The sequence below is a fragment of the Lepisosteus oculatus genome, chromosome 3 (assembly GCF_040954835.1).
Source record: "Lepisosteus oculatus isolate fLepOcu1 chromosome 3, fLepOcu1.hap2, whole genome shotgun sequence".
Lineage (NCBI taxonomy): Eukaryota > Metazoa > Chordata > Actinopteri > Semionotiformes > Lepisosteidae > Lepisosteus > Lepisosteus oculatus.
Window position 1 is genome coordinate 7,014,928 of NC_090698.1, and position 14,663 is coordinate 7,029,590.

General features: G+C 52.8%; 1 protein-coding gene across 3 annotated transcripts; it reads right to left on the reverse strand.

Annotated features, from left to right (window-relative positions):
- Window positions 1–425: 425 nt before the first annotated feature.
- Window positions 426–13,554, reverse strand: ache (acetylcholinesterase (Yt blood group)). Of its 3 annotated transcripts, XM_015340819.2 has the most exons (6): window positions 13,272–13,554; window positions 10,179–10,424; window positions 5,836–7,281; window positions 4,534–4,726; window positions 4,067–4,245; window positions 426–3,394 (listed from the first exon to the last, which is right to left on the reverse strand). In XM_015340819.2, the coding sequence occupies exons 3-6, from the start codon at window positions 7,250–7,252 to the stop codon at window positions 3,273–3,275; spliced, it is 1,911 nt and encodes a 636-aa protein (XP_015196305.1). In that variant the 5' UTR covers window positions 7,253–7,281; window positions 10,179–10,424; window positions 13,272–13,554; the 3' UTR covers window positions 426–3,272. The 3 variants fall into 3 exon arrangements, with proteins under 3 accessions (XP_015196305.1, XP_015196304.1, XP_015196306.1); XM_015340818.2 differs by lacking the exon at window positions 10,179–10,424 and having other exon boundaries at window positions 13,272–13,553; XM_015340820.2 differs by lacking the exons at window positions 10,179–10,424; window positions 13,272–13,554 and adding an exon at window positions 11,200–12,627.
- Window positions 13,555–14,663: the final 1,109 nt, after the last annotated feature.

Consider the following 14,663-nt stretch of genomic DNA (forward strand, 5'->3'; position numbering starts at 1 on the left):
AATCAAGATAAAGAGGGGCAGTTTGGGGAGATAGAGAGAGGAGAGTAGGGATAAGAGAGAGATAAAGGAGGGCCAGATTGGGCAGAAAGAGAAAGGTGGGGTAAAATCTAGATAAAGAGGGTCAGATTGGAGAGAGAGGGGTAAGAGAGAGGTAAAGAGGGGCAGATTGGAGAGAGAGTAGTAAGACAGAGGTAAAGAGGGGCAGATTGGAGAGAGAGGGGTAAGAGAGAGGTAAAGAGGGGCAGATTGGAGAGAGAGGGGTAAGAGAGAGGTAAAGAGGGGCAGGTTGGGGAGAAAGAGAGAGGATAAAGAGGGGGCAGATTGGGGGCAAAGAGAGAGGGAGAGAGGGGTAAAGAGAAGAAAGGGGGGAGAGAAGGAGGGAGGCGCCACACACTCACAAGCACGTGTACAACAACAAGCTGTGGTGCATTTCACTTTTCCTTTATTGTCACTGCTCTTGGTGGGTGCCAGGAGACCGGACAGGATACACAGTTATGCCATGCAGAGTTTCCAGACACCGCAGTCAAAGCAGATCACTTTGGCACATGAGGGGGGGGGATGGCAATGTCTGGAATGATCCCTGTTGAATACTGAAGCAGCACTAACAGGTTCACAGATGACCGGCGGCACTGGGTTGGCGCCACCACCTACAGAGAAAACGACACATTTCCTTGGCTCATCAAAATGAAACACTGGGTGCCCTCTGTGTTCTTCACTGCACTCGGCAGCACCTCTGAGGGCAACAGCGCAGCGACCGAGGGGTAATTATCTTCTCCAATGACCACGGCAGAGAACCCCTCCTCTGACAGGCAGTTGGGCTCCTCCACTGCTTCGAACCCCATCGCTTCTCGCGAAACTGTGGGCCACGCTGAGAGTCTCTGCCCCCAGAGACAGAGACTGTGCGCGGATCTCTGCCCAGCGGGATTCCAGACATTCACTGAGCACACAGGGGAAAGTCCTGTATTACTCCTGACTTTTCGCAGGATTTTGTTTTTTTGCAGTATCTTGCAGGATACTACTACACCAAGACAGCGCAGGCATCCCTCATTTCTTCATATCTCCCCAGTGTGGTGCCCGCGAATTCCCCCACAAGATGGAGTGCAGCAAAATATGTGAAAGGATATGGGTTTCTGATCCACAAAATCCTTCAATGGAGGTGTTGCTACCAGACGGTGCTGGCCCCTGACGCTTACAGACTGACGCGACCTCACGCGTAAAAACAAACTAACGAGTGCAGACGGATTTCCACTCATTATTTCCGAGCCTGCGAGCAACAGCAGTGGTCTAGATCCCGGCACTCGACAGCAGGAATCTGGCGCGTCTCCCGGCGGCACACATCACAGTGAAAAAGAAAAGGAAAGGAAGGCTGCAGTCCTACACTCCCACCGCCAGAGGGAGACCAAGGACAGTCTATTAAACCAGCTAAATGAACCGTCGCCGCAAAGGAAGTCCAGGCCTGGCGGTGTGCTTTTTCTCAACTGGGCGGAGAGTTCATATGCTCACACAGAGACGCACACGCCTCAGCGTAAATTGGTAAAAATATAATAATAATTTAAAAAAAAAAGAATTAGCTCTACAGTCATATGTAATGCATGTGGTAGGTTAAAGTGCAAACAGAAAATACAAAATATGACACTTTAATTTAACCGTTTCCAGACATTGCCATAGTAATAATAATCTCATACATTTCATTGTAGTTATTATATATTAAATATCCTTAATAATTATATTCTATTATTGCTAACATCATCAGTATAATAAATCTTAGAGCTGCTATAATAGTTTCCCATCGCAAACTCAACAGGTCGGCACGCGGCTATGTTACAGTGAAAGGACAGTCACGACACTGGGAACACGGGGCGCGGGCTCGAGGCATGCACGAGGGCTTTCCGGAGGGGGTGCAGCGCGACTGCTGCCCCCTGTTGGACGAGGGGCGTCCGGAGCGGCCGTCTCTCCCATTCCCGCTCTCGTCCGAAGCGCACACGCGTTCTCCCACATCCGGGTGATGGACCATCTTCCGTTCCATCGGTATGGACAGATGATCTGTTCGGCTGTTTCGAGTACGAGCTAGGATTTTTTTTTTTTTACAGCTCCGCTATTCTACACCAGTGTAAAAGACAGAGAGGCCATTGAGGGGAGAGAGACATGCACTGACACAAAGTCAAAAACCAACCAAATACACGCTGGGAGACCCTCTGACCATTCAAAACACACCCAAGGACCCGTAGCACAGTGTTTTGTTTATACAAAATAATGCTATAATTTAGAGACAGACGGGATTGAGGTCAGAGGTCACACTGAGAGGATCCAGATAAAGGCCAGACAGACAGTTTGGAATTGCAGAAACCCGTACCAGTAAGAGAAATCGGCTGGACACACAGACAGACAGACACCATTTTAAACTGGATAAACCCGTAAGTATCAGTGAGGTTGGATGAAGAGGCAGACAGAAGTGTTAACCTCGCTCAAGATGGACTGGTACTGTGTGCGAGTGCGTGTGTGCACGATGTCACCTTCTCTGCCTGTTTGACTTCTGCTCTCTCTAGGGGGTAGGGACTGGAATAAATTAAAACCCCTCCAGTAAGATAACCAGATCCCGTCAATTACTGGGGACGGTGAAGGTCTGGAGGGGACAAGCCCCTTGCCCAGGTGAGGGGTGTCAAAGCAGCTGAGATCCAGTCCACCTGCAGCAGAAAGATGAGTCTGAGTGCTCCGGGCTCCACAGCCAGGACTTACAGGCCAGTCCTGATTGTCCATGCTCAGATAAGGACAAGGCGGGAACAAGCCGCAGAGAGAGAGAGAGAGACAAAGTGATCAGCAGGCTGATGTGAAAGGTTCTAGTGCGCACACACACACTGACACACCAGCACAGTACACAAAGAGCTCAGTGCAGGACTGACAGTGTGAATCCTGCTTCCTGGGTTGGCTCAGCAGCTTTGATTGGACCCACAGACAGACAGACGGACAGACGGAGGGACAAACAGCCAGACAGGCTTCCGCCTGCTGGAAAAATAAAGTTAAAGTGAGAACGACATCAAATGTCTCATTTACACAGGATCCTAGTGTGCCTGTCAGTGGAGATCTCCCAGTCAGACCCTGATACACACATGCACACCGACAGACTGGCGGTCCAACGCTCCTGCACAGCAGCCCACTGCTGCAGAGACCGGGACCCTGGCCCTCTGAGAGCGACACGCACACAACCTGCTACAGGCGCATTCGCTCACACACACAGACATATATACACGCGCGCTCCCGGCGGGGATCAGAGTTCAGAGGTCGGCGCAGCGCTCCTGCTTGCTGTAGTGGTCAAACTGGCTCTTCCAGTGCATCATGTAGGAGCTCCAGCGATGGAACTCCACCTTCCACTGCCTCTCTGCCTCGTCGATGTTGTCTGGGAAGAGGGAGAGGGAGTGAGGAGCACGCGCCGCTGTGCCTGGAGCCCTTCTGCTCTGCTAGCTGAGCATGTCTTTCCACTGCACTACCCCAGAGCTATTGGGGCTGCAAAACCACCCCCCTCCCCTCCCCTCCCTCACCCTGCTCTTTCTCTAATGAGAACCTAATCCACTTACGGAGAAGAGGCTTCTGCAGAGCTGCCCGGGAGGCAGAGAATGGACATTGAGCTTTTTTTACAACGTTGTCACCCTGTGTATGTCTCTCAGTCTTTGAATACTTCATTTCACAGCATTCCTTGTGTCCACAGTGTACAGTGTTTGGAGTGTCTATAGCTGGACAGTACTTGGTATGTCTGTGGCGATGGTGTGATAAGCATAGTGTTTATAGCGTTCAGTAAATGTAACTGTACAGTGTTCAGTGGGTCTATATGGACACTTCTGTGACTGTGGCAGCAGTCTGATGAGCAGAGTGTGTACAGTGTTCAGCAGGTCTACAGTTGTGCAGTGTTTGGTACATCTGTGGCGGTAGTGACAGAAAAGAAAACAGAAAAGAAAATTATCTATCTCTTCCCCTACAGTCTGATTTCTATAAATAATACATGTGCTGTTCTTTTGGCTTAAAAGACTGCAGAAATCACAGCTGAGATTCTGCAAAGGGGTGGACAGCTTACCAGTGATGTTGAGCAGGCGGGGCAGGAATCGGTTCCAGAAGGCACACAGCTGAGTCCTGAGCCCTTGGTGGACTTTCAGCGGCTCCATGTTCAGACTCACGTAGCTCTGCTCTCTGGCAGTGAACACTGGCCACCTGCTCCGGGGGTCCACACTGCCATCGGCGTTGATATTGGGGTTTCTGAGAGAAAGACGGCAGAAGAGAGAGTGGGAGGGAGGGGGCGAGCAAGGAAGAGTTGGAAGAGGGAAAGAAAAGAAGTAGAATGAAGCAGGAGGAGTGAAGACGTGCCCGAAGTCGCAGAATAAGTCCCGACCCCTACACCCCACAAACACTCCATCCTCTTCTGCCCCTCTCTATTGACTCCCCTTGTGCTGATCTCATGCAGTGCCTCTGTCTCTCACACACAACACCCTCCACCCCTCCCTCTCCCTCTCCCTCCCTCTCTGAGCCTCCCATGCCGCCTCTCACCCAGTCCGCGCGAAGTTGGCCCAGTATCTCATGATCCTGCGGCTCAGCTTCTCCTCCTCGGCCGTGTAGTTCAGGCGGCTCTCGAGCGGCAGCCCGAAGACGAACTCGATTTCGTAGCCGTGGATCACGCCCATCCACTCCGGCCACACCAGGTTGGAGGCCCGGTGGTCGAAGAAATAGGCGTAGACACTCCCTGCGAGACAGGGAGAGCGAGACCACGGAGAGGTGAAGCGGACAAGGGCGAGGGGGAGAGGAACCGTTTAACAAGCCAAGAAACTGGAAATGATCAATCCTAATGGGGATTTCAGACGCCTGCTGACCGCAAAACGCTTGGTTTACTCTTACCATGAGGTTGCCCTGTTGTTCTTTGTGTAGCGGAGCTAGTTCGGATATGGTGACGTCATCCCCCTCACTGTGCATAGCGGGGACCTCAGCTGCCTGGGGCTGGGGGGGGGGTCTCCTTTAGCTCATGCGGCTGGTTCCCTGTTGCGTTACGCCAGAGACCCGGGTTCGCGCCCCCAGGTGCCGAGGGACGGAACGGGTGGCGGGGGGCACGACACCGCGCGGAACCACGACGGTCACATTGGTGCCGTGACCCGGATGGGAGTGCCCTTTCAGCAGGGGAGGGTGTAGTGGAGCTAGTTCGGATACGTTGACGTCATCGCCCTCAACATGCGTAGCAGGGACCTCAGCTGCCTGGGGCTGGGGGAGGTCTCCTTTAGCTCATGCGGCTGGTTCCCTGTTGCGTTACGCCATAAACCCGGATTCGTGCCCCCCCGGTGCTGCGGAACGGAACGGGTGGTGGAGGGCACGACAATGCGCTGAACTGCGACAGTCACATTTGCAGGTACCCGTGCAAAAGTGCTTGTCTCAATGTTAATTAAAAATAAATTGTCATATTTTGCAAAGGCTCCCAAAAGAAATAACTCTGATGAGCTGTTCTCTTCCTGTGATCAGGGGGCACACACAGTGGATGGCACACCCAGTAACTAGGCAATGTTTGTCATAGGAAAGGTATAGGAGGCTATATACTGTACATGTTAATTTCATTCTGTATAAGGTAGATTTTTAAATTCCTGGCCTGTCTTAAAGCATCTTAGGGATTTTGGACCAATTTTTGCATGATACTGAAGCATCTTTCTATGACCTAGATCTTCTAAAATAAATGACAAACCAATAGAAATCTCCATCAGAAAGAATATATTGTTCCCAGTGATTTAGGGCATTTTAAGATCCCGTAAAATAATTCCACTTCATCCTTATCCCAGAGACCCCCCACCCTTTACATGTTGATGCCTCTACCTGCAGCTCCATCTGGTCCTGCAGAACTGCCTGCTGCTCCGGAGGATGCTGGAGACATGGAAGAGGCCTGCGCACGGAGGGAGGCATGCTGCGCGTACGAGCTGGCGAAGTGCAGCAGGGGGCAGATGACGTTGTGGTCTCCCACGATGTCATCCATGGCATCCCGGTTCTTTTTTGCGTCGTTCTCGTCCATCCAGTCGGTGTACTGCAGCACCACCGCCTCCAGGCCGATGTCGTTGGCATGGGGAACGCTGAGCTTGACCCCCTCGAGGAAGTCCTCCCGCGTGATGAGGCTCTCGTTGTCCTTGCTGAACCCAGGGGCCCCATAGAGAAGGAAGTAGGACCCCTCGTCACGGTTGACACCCAGGAGGATCTGGGTGTCCTTGAAGTTGCCCGAGCTTAGCATGGCCTCTGGGTTCTCAGGCAGGACCATGCCATCCACCATGGGCACGAAGGAAAAACGGAAGAGGCTGTTATAGGGAAGCACAAGCCACTCCTGGTCGATTAGGTCCTGAGGCTGGTGGGACCGCAGGCAGTCCACGATCTCAGTGTCATTTCCTCCTTGGCAGCCCACTAACTTGGCCAGGAGGGTGGCCCGGCGGCGGGCCTCTGCAGGGGTCACCGTGGCCCAGGGGCAGTTTGGCACCCCGCTCTGCATGATGGCCCTAGTAAAGGTGGGGCGGCTGTCTGGGGAGAGGAGTTGCATGCCCACTGAGGCGCCTCCTGCACTCTCCCCAAAGATGGTCACCTGCTTAGGGTTGCCGCCGAAAGACTGGATGTTATCCTGGACCCACTGCAGCGCCATTCTCTGGTCCAACAGACCCACATTTCCGGGCGCCTCCGAGGAGCCGTGCAAGGCTAGGAACCCAAATGCCCCAACGCGGTAGTTCATGGAGACGACAATCACCTTCTCGTAGTGAGCCAGATAGCGCCCATCATACACATCGAGGGAAGAGGAGCCACTGTAGAATCCTCCCCCGTAGATCCAGACCATGACGGTGAGGTTGTTGAGCCGTGGGGACGGCACCCATATGTTGAGATACAGGCAGTCCTCACTCATCTCCCGGTTGGGATTCCACATCTCGGTGCCAGGGAAGCCCGGATAGGAGGTATCCACGTATTGATAGCAGGTTTTAGGGTATGACGTGGCCTCGAGGACCCCCTGCCAGGGCTTTTTGGCCTCAGCCCGGCGGAAGCGCATCTTGCCCACAGGGGGTTCAGCAAAGGGGATGCCCAGGAATGCGTTGATGTGACCCCTGTCGGGGACGGTGAGGCGCACCCCCCTCACACGCCCCAGCCGGGTGGAGACGGTGAGTTCAGACTCCCTAGCATGGGAAGGGCAGGAGAAGGGCAGGAGGAAGAGGAGGGAGAGGGGTAAGAGGAGTAAGGGGGGAGAGGAGGAGTGCAGCCTTGTCATGTCTGAGGGCTGCTGGTCAAGATGAGCCTCTGCAGGAGAGAGGAAAAGAGAGAAATTTGTCTGAATCCTCTTTAGTTCTGCTGATACCCTCTGTTTAATTAATGCCTTTTACACTCACTGGCCCAAATGTTAGGAACCCACACCAAATACCGGTAGGCCTCTCAAAACCAGCTAGAACAAAACATGCCATGCAAAACATTCCACATTAATGAGACGTATCTGCTGCCCTGTCCCTTAAATTGCCTTCAGTTCTGGTTTAGATGAACATTTTTGCTGGTTTTCTGCAGTTTTGAGGGCTGAGAGACCATTCTGGCCAGGGAAGTCTGTACATTACGCCTCAAGCCCAACCTCTTCGCGCCTGTCCACTTGCAGGGTGTCACGGGTCTCACTGATCAGACACAAGCCCCTGTTACTTCCCATAAACGCCAACGCACAACCGAATTACCCGACCACGCCCCTCGCCCTGCACCACACCTCCCGTCAACCCACCACTTAAGGTCTCCTCAACTGCACTCCCACGCTCAGTACTGAGTTCAACCTCACCGGGCTACGTTCTCAAAACTACGCCTAGAAACCCATCGTCTCGTGAAACTCTGAATACTTGACCCACGCTTTCTCTTGACCACGATTATTGACTACGTGACTTGCCTAAGTAAACCCGGCTTCTGCTCTACTTTATTTCTCCCTCCAATCTTTGGCCAAGCACCGCATAGGGTCCTATCTTCTTTGTCGTGACCAACTGTATCTAACACAGGATATTTGCATAGGCCAAGGGGTTCCTAATAACCCGGCCACTGAAAATAAAACAGCGCCAAAATCGACTGTATTCGCATGTCCTGAATAACCGATGACAAAAGTGTGACTTTTCCTAACTGACTAACTCTCCTCGACACGGACATGTTTCTATACAGTGACTGTCCCTAGCCGGGCCCAGTCCTGAAAAGTTTTGTGTTGTTTTTCCTCAGAAGGCTGCGCTCCTGTCCCGCAGCACTTTCTAGCGTTCTCTGCCGAGACACCAAAAAAGCCGGACTTGGGCCAAGTTTAAAAGAAGCTTCCAGCCGTATCCCAGGCAACGGCCCGTAAATCAAACTCGGTTCCACTCGGAACGCGTTTCTTGTTTGGCGACTGGCGCGGGCCGACGTCCTGCAGAGATATGAGCGCGTTTGCTGCGAGAGCGGAGTTTTGTGTGAAAAACCCGAGGCCAGCTGTTGGTGACATCGAGCCCTCCTGACTCCTTGCAAGCTGTCCACCCCTTTGCAGAATCTCAGCTGTGATTTCTGCACTCTTTTAAGCCAAAAGAACAGCACATGTATTATTTATAGAAATCAGACTGTAGGGGAAGAGATAGATAATTTTCTTTTCTGTTTTCTTTTCTCAGGACACTTGAACCCTACAGGCTTCTACCTAGGAGGCTGGCTGGTCACCCTGACCTGCGCCGGTTGGGTCCGGCTCAGATGATGTGCGCAGCAACAGGCCGAATAAATCCTGGTGCACCCACGTCCCTTTCCTCCCAGAGGAGAAATGGATTTTACCTCCTCTCTCCCCTAAAACACACAAGCAGCCCCCACCCCCCCCACACACACACACTTTGTTGTTGTTTTCCGGTGTTGTGTGGGTTGCCATGGCGATGGGATTAACATGTCCAGGAAAACACGGGGATGGCTGGGATGCCTGCTATTTCTGGCCCCCCAAACTCTGCGCCTCTCTATTTTGGTGTTCACACACTCACTCACACACACACACACATTCAGACTGACAGCTGGGCCAGCCAAGTCATTACAGCTACGTGCTGAGAGGGAGGGAGAACCGAGAGGGAGAGGAAAGCGAGAGGAGACAGGGGGATGAGACTGAAGGAGAGGGAGATGGAGAGGAGGGGAAAAGGGAGAGGGAGAGGACGCTGGGAGGGACAGAGCGGGAAAGGGGCAGAGACGATTGAGAAGCTCATATATTTTTGTTGTTTTTCATTTTACACTTGGCGGGCCATGCAGGGCTCCTGTACAGATGCAGCTGTACTCTCCTTGTTTTGCAGACTGGCAGTCTGCAGAGACAATAGCAGTTTCTCAGAGATAACCTCTGGCTGATACCTCCTTCGCCTTTTGAAGGCAGAGAGAGGCAGAGGCGTCTGTCCACGGAGAGCAGTGAGGTGCTGGTGGTGACAGACAGCCTTGCTGTTTCTGTGCCCCGATATTAATATCCAGGCAGACGAACAGCTGGCAAGAGGAAGCAGGGGCTCCCATCCTGAAAATAGACCCCGGAATCTGTGTGTGGAGTTCACATGGGGATCTGTTTCAGTTTGGGATTACACCAGGCTCACTGGTGCCCATGTAGTGAGCGTGGCGGGGAGGGCCTCAGGCCCGCTCACTCTCCATGGAGCCTCACTCCGAACTGCGCGCCTGTTGCCATAGAAACCCAGCCCCGGCCTGCCATCCCCAGCCCTCACTCCTCCTGGCAAGCCCGTCTCCCCGTCTCTCCCTCCTTCACTCCTCCCGACTCGGTGCGCCTCAGGTCCGCTCTTGCCGCGTTTTAAGTGGCTCCCACGACCCACGACCCACGACCCACGACGGAGAGACCGATATTGCGGAAAGACCTGCGGCGCTCGCGGTCCGGCTGCGAGTTAGACGTCACGAACACTGTCATCTTATCATGTATTCGTTCAGAAAGACGACTGGTACATGTCGAGCGTGTCTCCACACTCCAGTCCAGTCGTTCCTTCCCAGTACTGTTTAAGGCTCTCTCCCCGTGAGACAACTGGCAGGGAGTCGCCAGACAACAGCGAGCGAGAGCCGTGTAAGGCGAAGCATTAAAAATTTCGCACTAAAAACAGCCACGGCTCTTTGCCGCCTTCCTGCGGAGGCCCACTGCACAGACCACGTATTTCTGTCGTATGCGATATATTTTTAAGTGGATATTTATTTTTAGGACAGACCTGGGGTCGCTCGGAGTAATCCCGGTCCGCTGGCGATTGCGCCTAATGTAGATCCTGTGATCTGCCGCGCCGCTGACACAGCCCGGTCGCGTTGTCACTCCAGCCGAGATGACAGTTTGACGAGCGCAGGGGAATCACCCCCCGCCCCCCTTCAAAGCTTTTCTTCCAGGAGAGGAACTGCTCTGTTTCACGCTTTGTGTAATAATTCACATCCGACGCAGCACGCAGCAGCATGGGCTCACGGCTCTGGGAAGAGAAGTATAGGGACTGCCCCGAGAACGACAAACAAACACATGACGGCTAGCGATGGGACCTCATACAGCTTCATCGTTGCTCTATAGGCAGGGTAACATCATAACAGCCCTATAAAAAAGCGGAGCAATAATCAAAACCATGCTAGACCCAGTAGAATTGTCTTACAATCGTAACTGTCAGCAACTCGGCGCTCACTAAGAAGACAATGATTACATTAGACTCTGGAAACCAGCTGACTGGAAGGGCGATGCTCCTCCAGCAGCTGTGTAACAGCGGGAACTGCAGGCCAAGCAGATGTGTTCTGCAAACATCGCTGGCGATTAGAGCTGACCTATATAAGGGCCGGGCAACGAACACCCCTCCATCTGTTTTCTAACCGCTTCAGCCAATTCAGGGTCGCGCGGGAGCCGAAGACTATCCCGGCAAGCAGCGGGCACAAGGCAGGGTACACGCTGGGCGGGACGCCAGTCCGCCGCGGGACACGCACACACACCAGGGCGAATTTTCTCAGAGCCAATTCATCTACTAGAATGCGTTTGCACTGTGGGGAGAAACCTGATCATCTGGAAGGAAACCCCACACGAACACGGGGTAAAACAGACAAACCCCACACAGAAAGCACCCCCAAAACTGATCTCGGGGCCCCAGCGCTGCGAGGCAAAAGCGCTAACCCCTGGCGCACCGGCGACAAACTGGACGATCGCTGTTTTCCGGTTTTAAGCTCAATCACGGAAACGTTTCTCTTGTTTCATTTCAATAATTCAACCTTTTGACTTTCGTCGGAGATGCGAAGTCTTTTCCTCTTGCTCGTCCCCGCTGTCCACACACAGCTTCAGCAGCGAGCACAGATGAACATCGGGAGTAACTGCACTTGGCGCTTACTGAGGAAAACACATGAGTTCTATATATACACATCCGTCCCAGGTGACTTCATGCGCGCTCGATCTAAACCATCTGCTGCCAGAATCACATCAAGTTGACCTGTTACGTGATTTCCTCGTTCAAAAGCGTGGGGTTGGGCGGTGCAAATCCCGATTGTTATTGTGAATTAGTGAATATTTATTTGAGGTCGTCAAGAGCAATTCCAGCCCACTGGCGATGAGGCAGATGTTTTCGATAAGCAGTGTTATCGATAACAGAAACCCTTCGCGAAAAAAAACAAAAACCCGACTCCGGACGCCCAGCGTCGCTCTGCTGTCCAGGCCTGATAGGTGCTGCTCACGAAGGCGGCTGGTCTTCGGCCGGTTCACTCGCTACGTGAAGGTGAGATCCCGCTTTTCGTCGTCCGCCTCCATATCGAAGACGACGACCGAGCGGAAATCTTTTACTGGAGCTATTTCTACAGCCTTTTAAAAAGCCGATAAATGAGACTGAAGGAGAGGGAGAGGGAGGGGAAGAGGACGGTGGAAGGGACAGGGTGATAAAAACCGGCGTGGACAGGGCGGTCACAGCCGTTTGGTTCCTGACGATATCATTGAACTCTTAAACCCGCCCAAGACGCCCGCACGTGCTCTCGCTTCGGACCCAAGACCCGTTCTCGGCACGGGACTCCGAACCCCGGGAGACCCGAGCTCCCCGGCTCTGTCGCCCCCAGACCTGCGGAACGACCTCCCGGAGCCCATACCCAGTGCACCGAGTGTACACGTCAGCCAGCACCTTCACGTCCTGTGCATAAGACGTACAGTACTCTAGCTTTTCGGATTCGTCTTCATTTTCCGTCTTCAGCTGCGCCCACGTCGTTGTGGTATTATTTTAGGATTTCGAGTCACGGAACGTGTCATACACTGTCTGTATAACAATATGCAATTCGGCGTTGAAACAAGCAGACCGAAAGCACTAAACTACCCCGTCTTGCATTCTGATTCCCGATTGTGCTGCGGTGTTATTCTCCCCTGGTATCGCTCTACAGACTCGCTTGCCTCCTGTGTTTATTTAAAGGGTTCAGCTATATTTGTCTGTCCTGGAAAATGAATTGCGGGGGGCGGGGTGCCGCGAGGCGAAGGCGTTGTACAGTAGGTGAGCTGGGCTCGTGCGACCCGGGGGCGGGGGCGCGTGTGACGGCGCCTCAGCCTTGACCGCAGCCCGTGCTTCAGAAACCTGCTCCGCTGGAGTTCGCGGCGCACAAGACACGCGCGGGCTGCACGAGCAAGAGACCTCTCCACTCTGAAGGTTTCCTCTTGCTCGAACGACCCGCCGCCGTTCTGCAACATTCACTCCACCCCACCACCAATGCGCAACTCTTTTCCCGGCGCGACTAACGCTAATCGCGCTGGATGGTCCGATTAGTGTTGATACCGTGAATGCTTCAATCAAAACGAAATATATACCATATCCTAAAACAGGAAATCGTATTACTAGGAATATTAAATCGCTCCATTTCTTCCCTCAACTGTCGTAGCATGCAACCGTAATAACCACCGTCATCATCGCCACCCTCTGAGTGTTTTTACGCTGTTCGGAGGCAGCTCACTGGAGCCAACAAAAACACTGACATCAAAGCAACTCAGGCCATCACACAGGGGCCACCCATTAACTACACTGGCGTTCTGCATCCCCAGAGTCCCCTCTATGTATAGAAGCGGCCGTGCCAAGTTGTGTACGTCCGGAATGTGCGGCATTTTCACAAATGCGCGCACACGGGCATACACACACCGACACACACAGGCGATCATGCCCTTCACTGTATAAACACGGCACAGCGCGCCAGCCGATAATACTGAATGTGCTCCACCTGCTTATTATCAGAGTGGTTAAAAAAAAAACCAACAAGACTATAAGCTGTTTTTTTTTTATTATTTTAAATTGTAAACCAGGCAGCCGTGCACTCAGTTACCGTACCTTAGGGGCTACCTGCTCCTGTTGGCGGCCGTCAGTCCGTGTCTGTCTCTCTCTCTCCTGCTATCGTCTTCCTTGGCTGGGCTGGTTTGGGGACTCCGGCGGTCTTTGGACAAATGAGGGAGGGAGGGGGGACCGGAAAACAATGAAGAGAGACGGCTGTGGGAAACCGTCTGTTGCTTGCCGAGAGCACCGAGGCGGTCACGCTTCGCTCCGGACTCGCTCACTGCTGGTCTCTCAGAGCCTGCCTAGAATAAACCCCTCGGAATAAAAAAAGACGGGTTCTATTCTCGCGAGATCTCCCCCCCCCCTCCTCCTCTCTCCCCCGGTTCTGTCTAGTAATAAATATTGTGCGGCCACTGTATCATGCGCTTTTAATCCTAATAGTGGAAAAAAAGAAAGACATTTAAAAAAAAAGAAATCGGTTTCAATTTAATTAATGCGCTAGTCCGGGCCAGTTCCGTGATCTCGGCGCTGGCGTGAGCGAGTCTGGCGCTGTGGACGCGGGGATAACCCAGACATCCTAGAGAGGAAGGGAGCGTCTGTCAGATTCACGCCGGAATTCCCTCTCTCCTGCTCGGCGGGACACCCCGGGAAAGCGACCCCCCTTTTCCTCCTCTCCAGCAGGGTGCGATTTGCGCTGGTTCCCACAACGGGCCTCCTTTTACAGGGGCTTGGTCACCGGAGTGTGTAGTTAGCCAGGGTTAACAAAATCGTTGGTCATTTGATCAGCAGAAGCAAAACAGAAGGAGAAACCTGTAACCCGGACACTTCCTCACCTCCCCCCTCGCAGTGCTACTGACAACACTATACTACTACTCTGCTTCTACTAACACTTCTCCTACCACTAGCAGCTGTTATTACAGCTACTGCTACCACTACACGTGCTGTCGCTGCTGCCATTGCTCATAGTAGCGTTTGCTCTGCATCTCAGAAAACTCCACAGTGTTTGTGGCTTGGAGTGAAGGCTCATTTAATTCAGATCAAAACCCACGCAAAGGAAAAACAGAACATACTGTAGCAAATCACAGTTCCATCATGGCAAAATCAGAATAAAGCGCACTAAAGCTCAGTAAATTCAGTGTAAGAGTACAGTATAGAGTAGTGAAACTCAGTTCTAAATTCTGGTAAAAGCAGGGCTGGGCATAGAGAGGGAGGGGAAGAGTGACTCAAACTGGAGAATCATGGGCATACAAACTTCATAACATACGTGAGGCGACACAAAAAACCCCTCTGGCAATGGAGAAATAGCCAAGAAGCCTTAATGGGAACTGGGAACACAGGGCTTTCTAAAGCTCTCGGAGCAAAAACAACAGTGGCAAAGCCCTCTGGCTCCTTCTCGGATATCTCAGCTCACCTCGTGGTCCGGGGGCAGGGTTATATTTGGTGTCACAT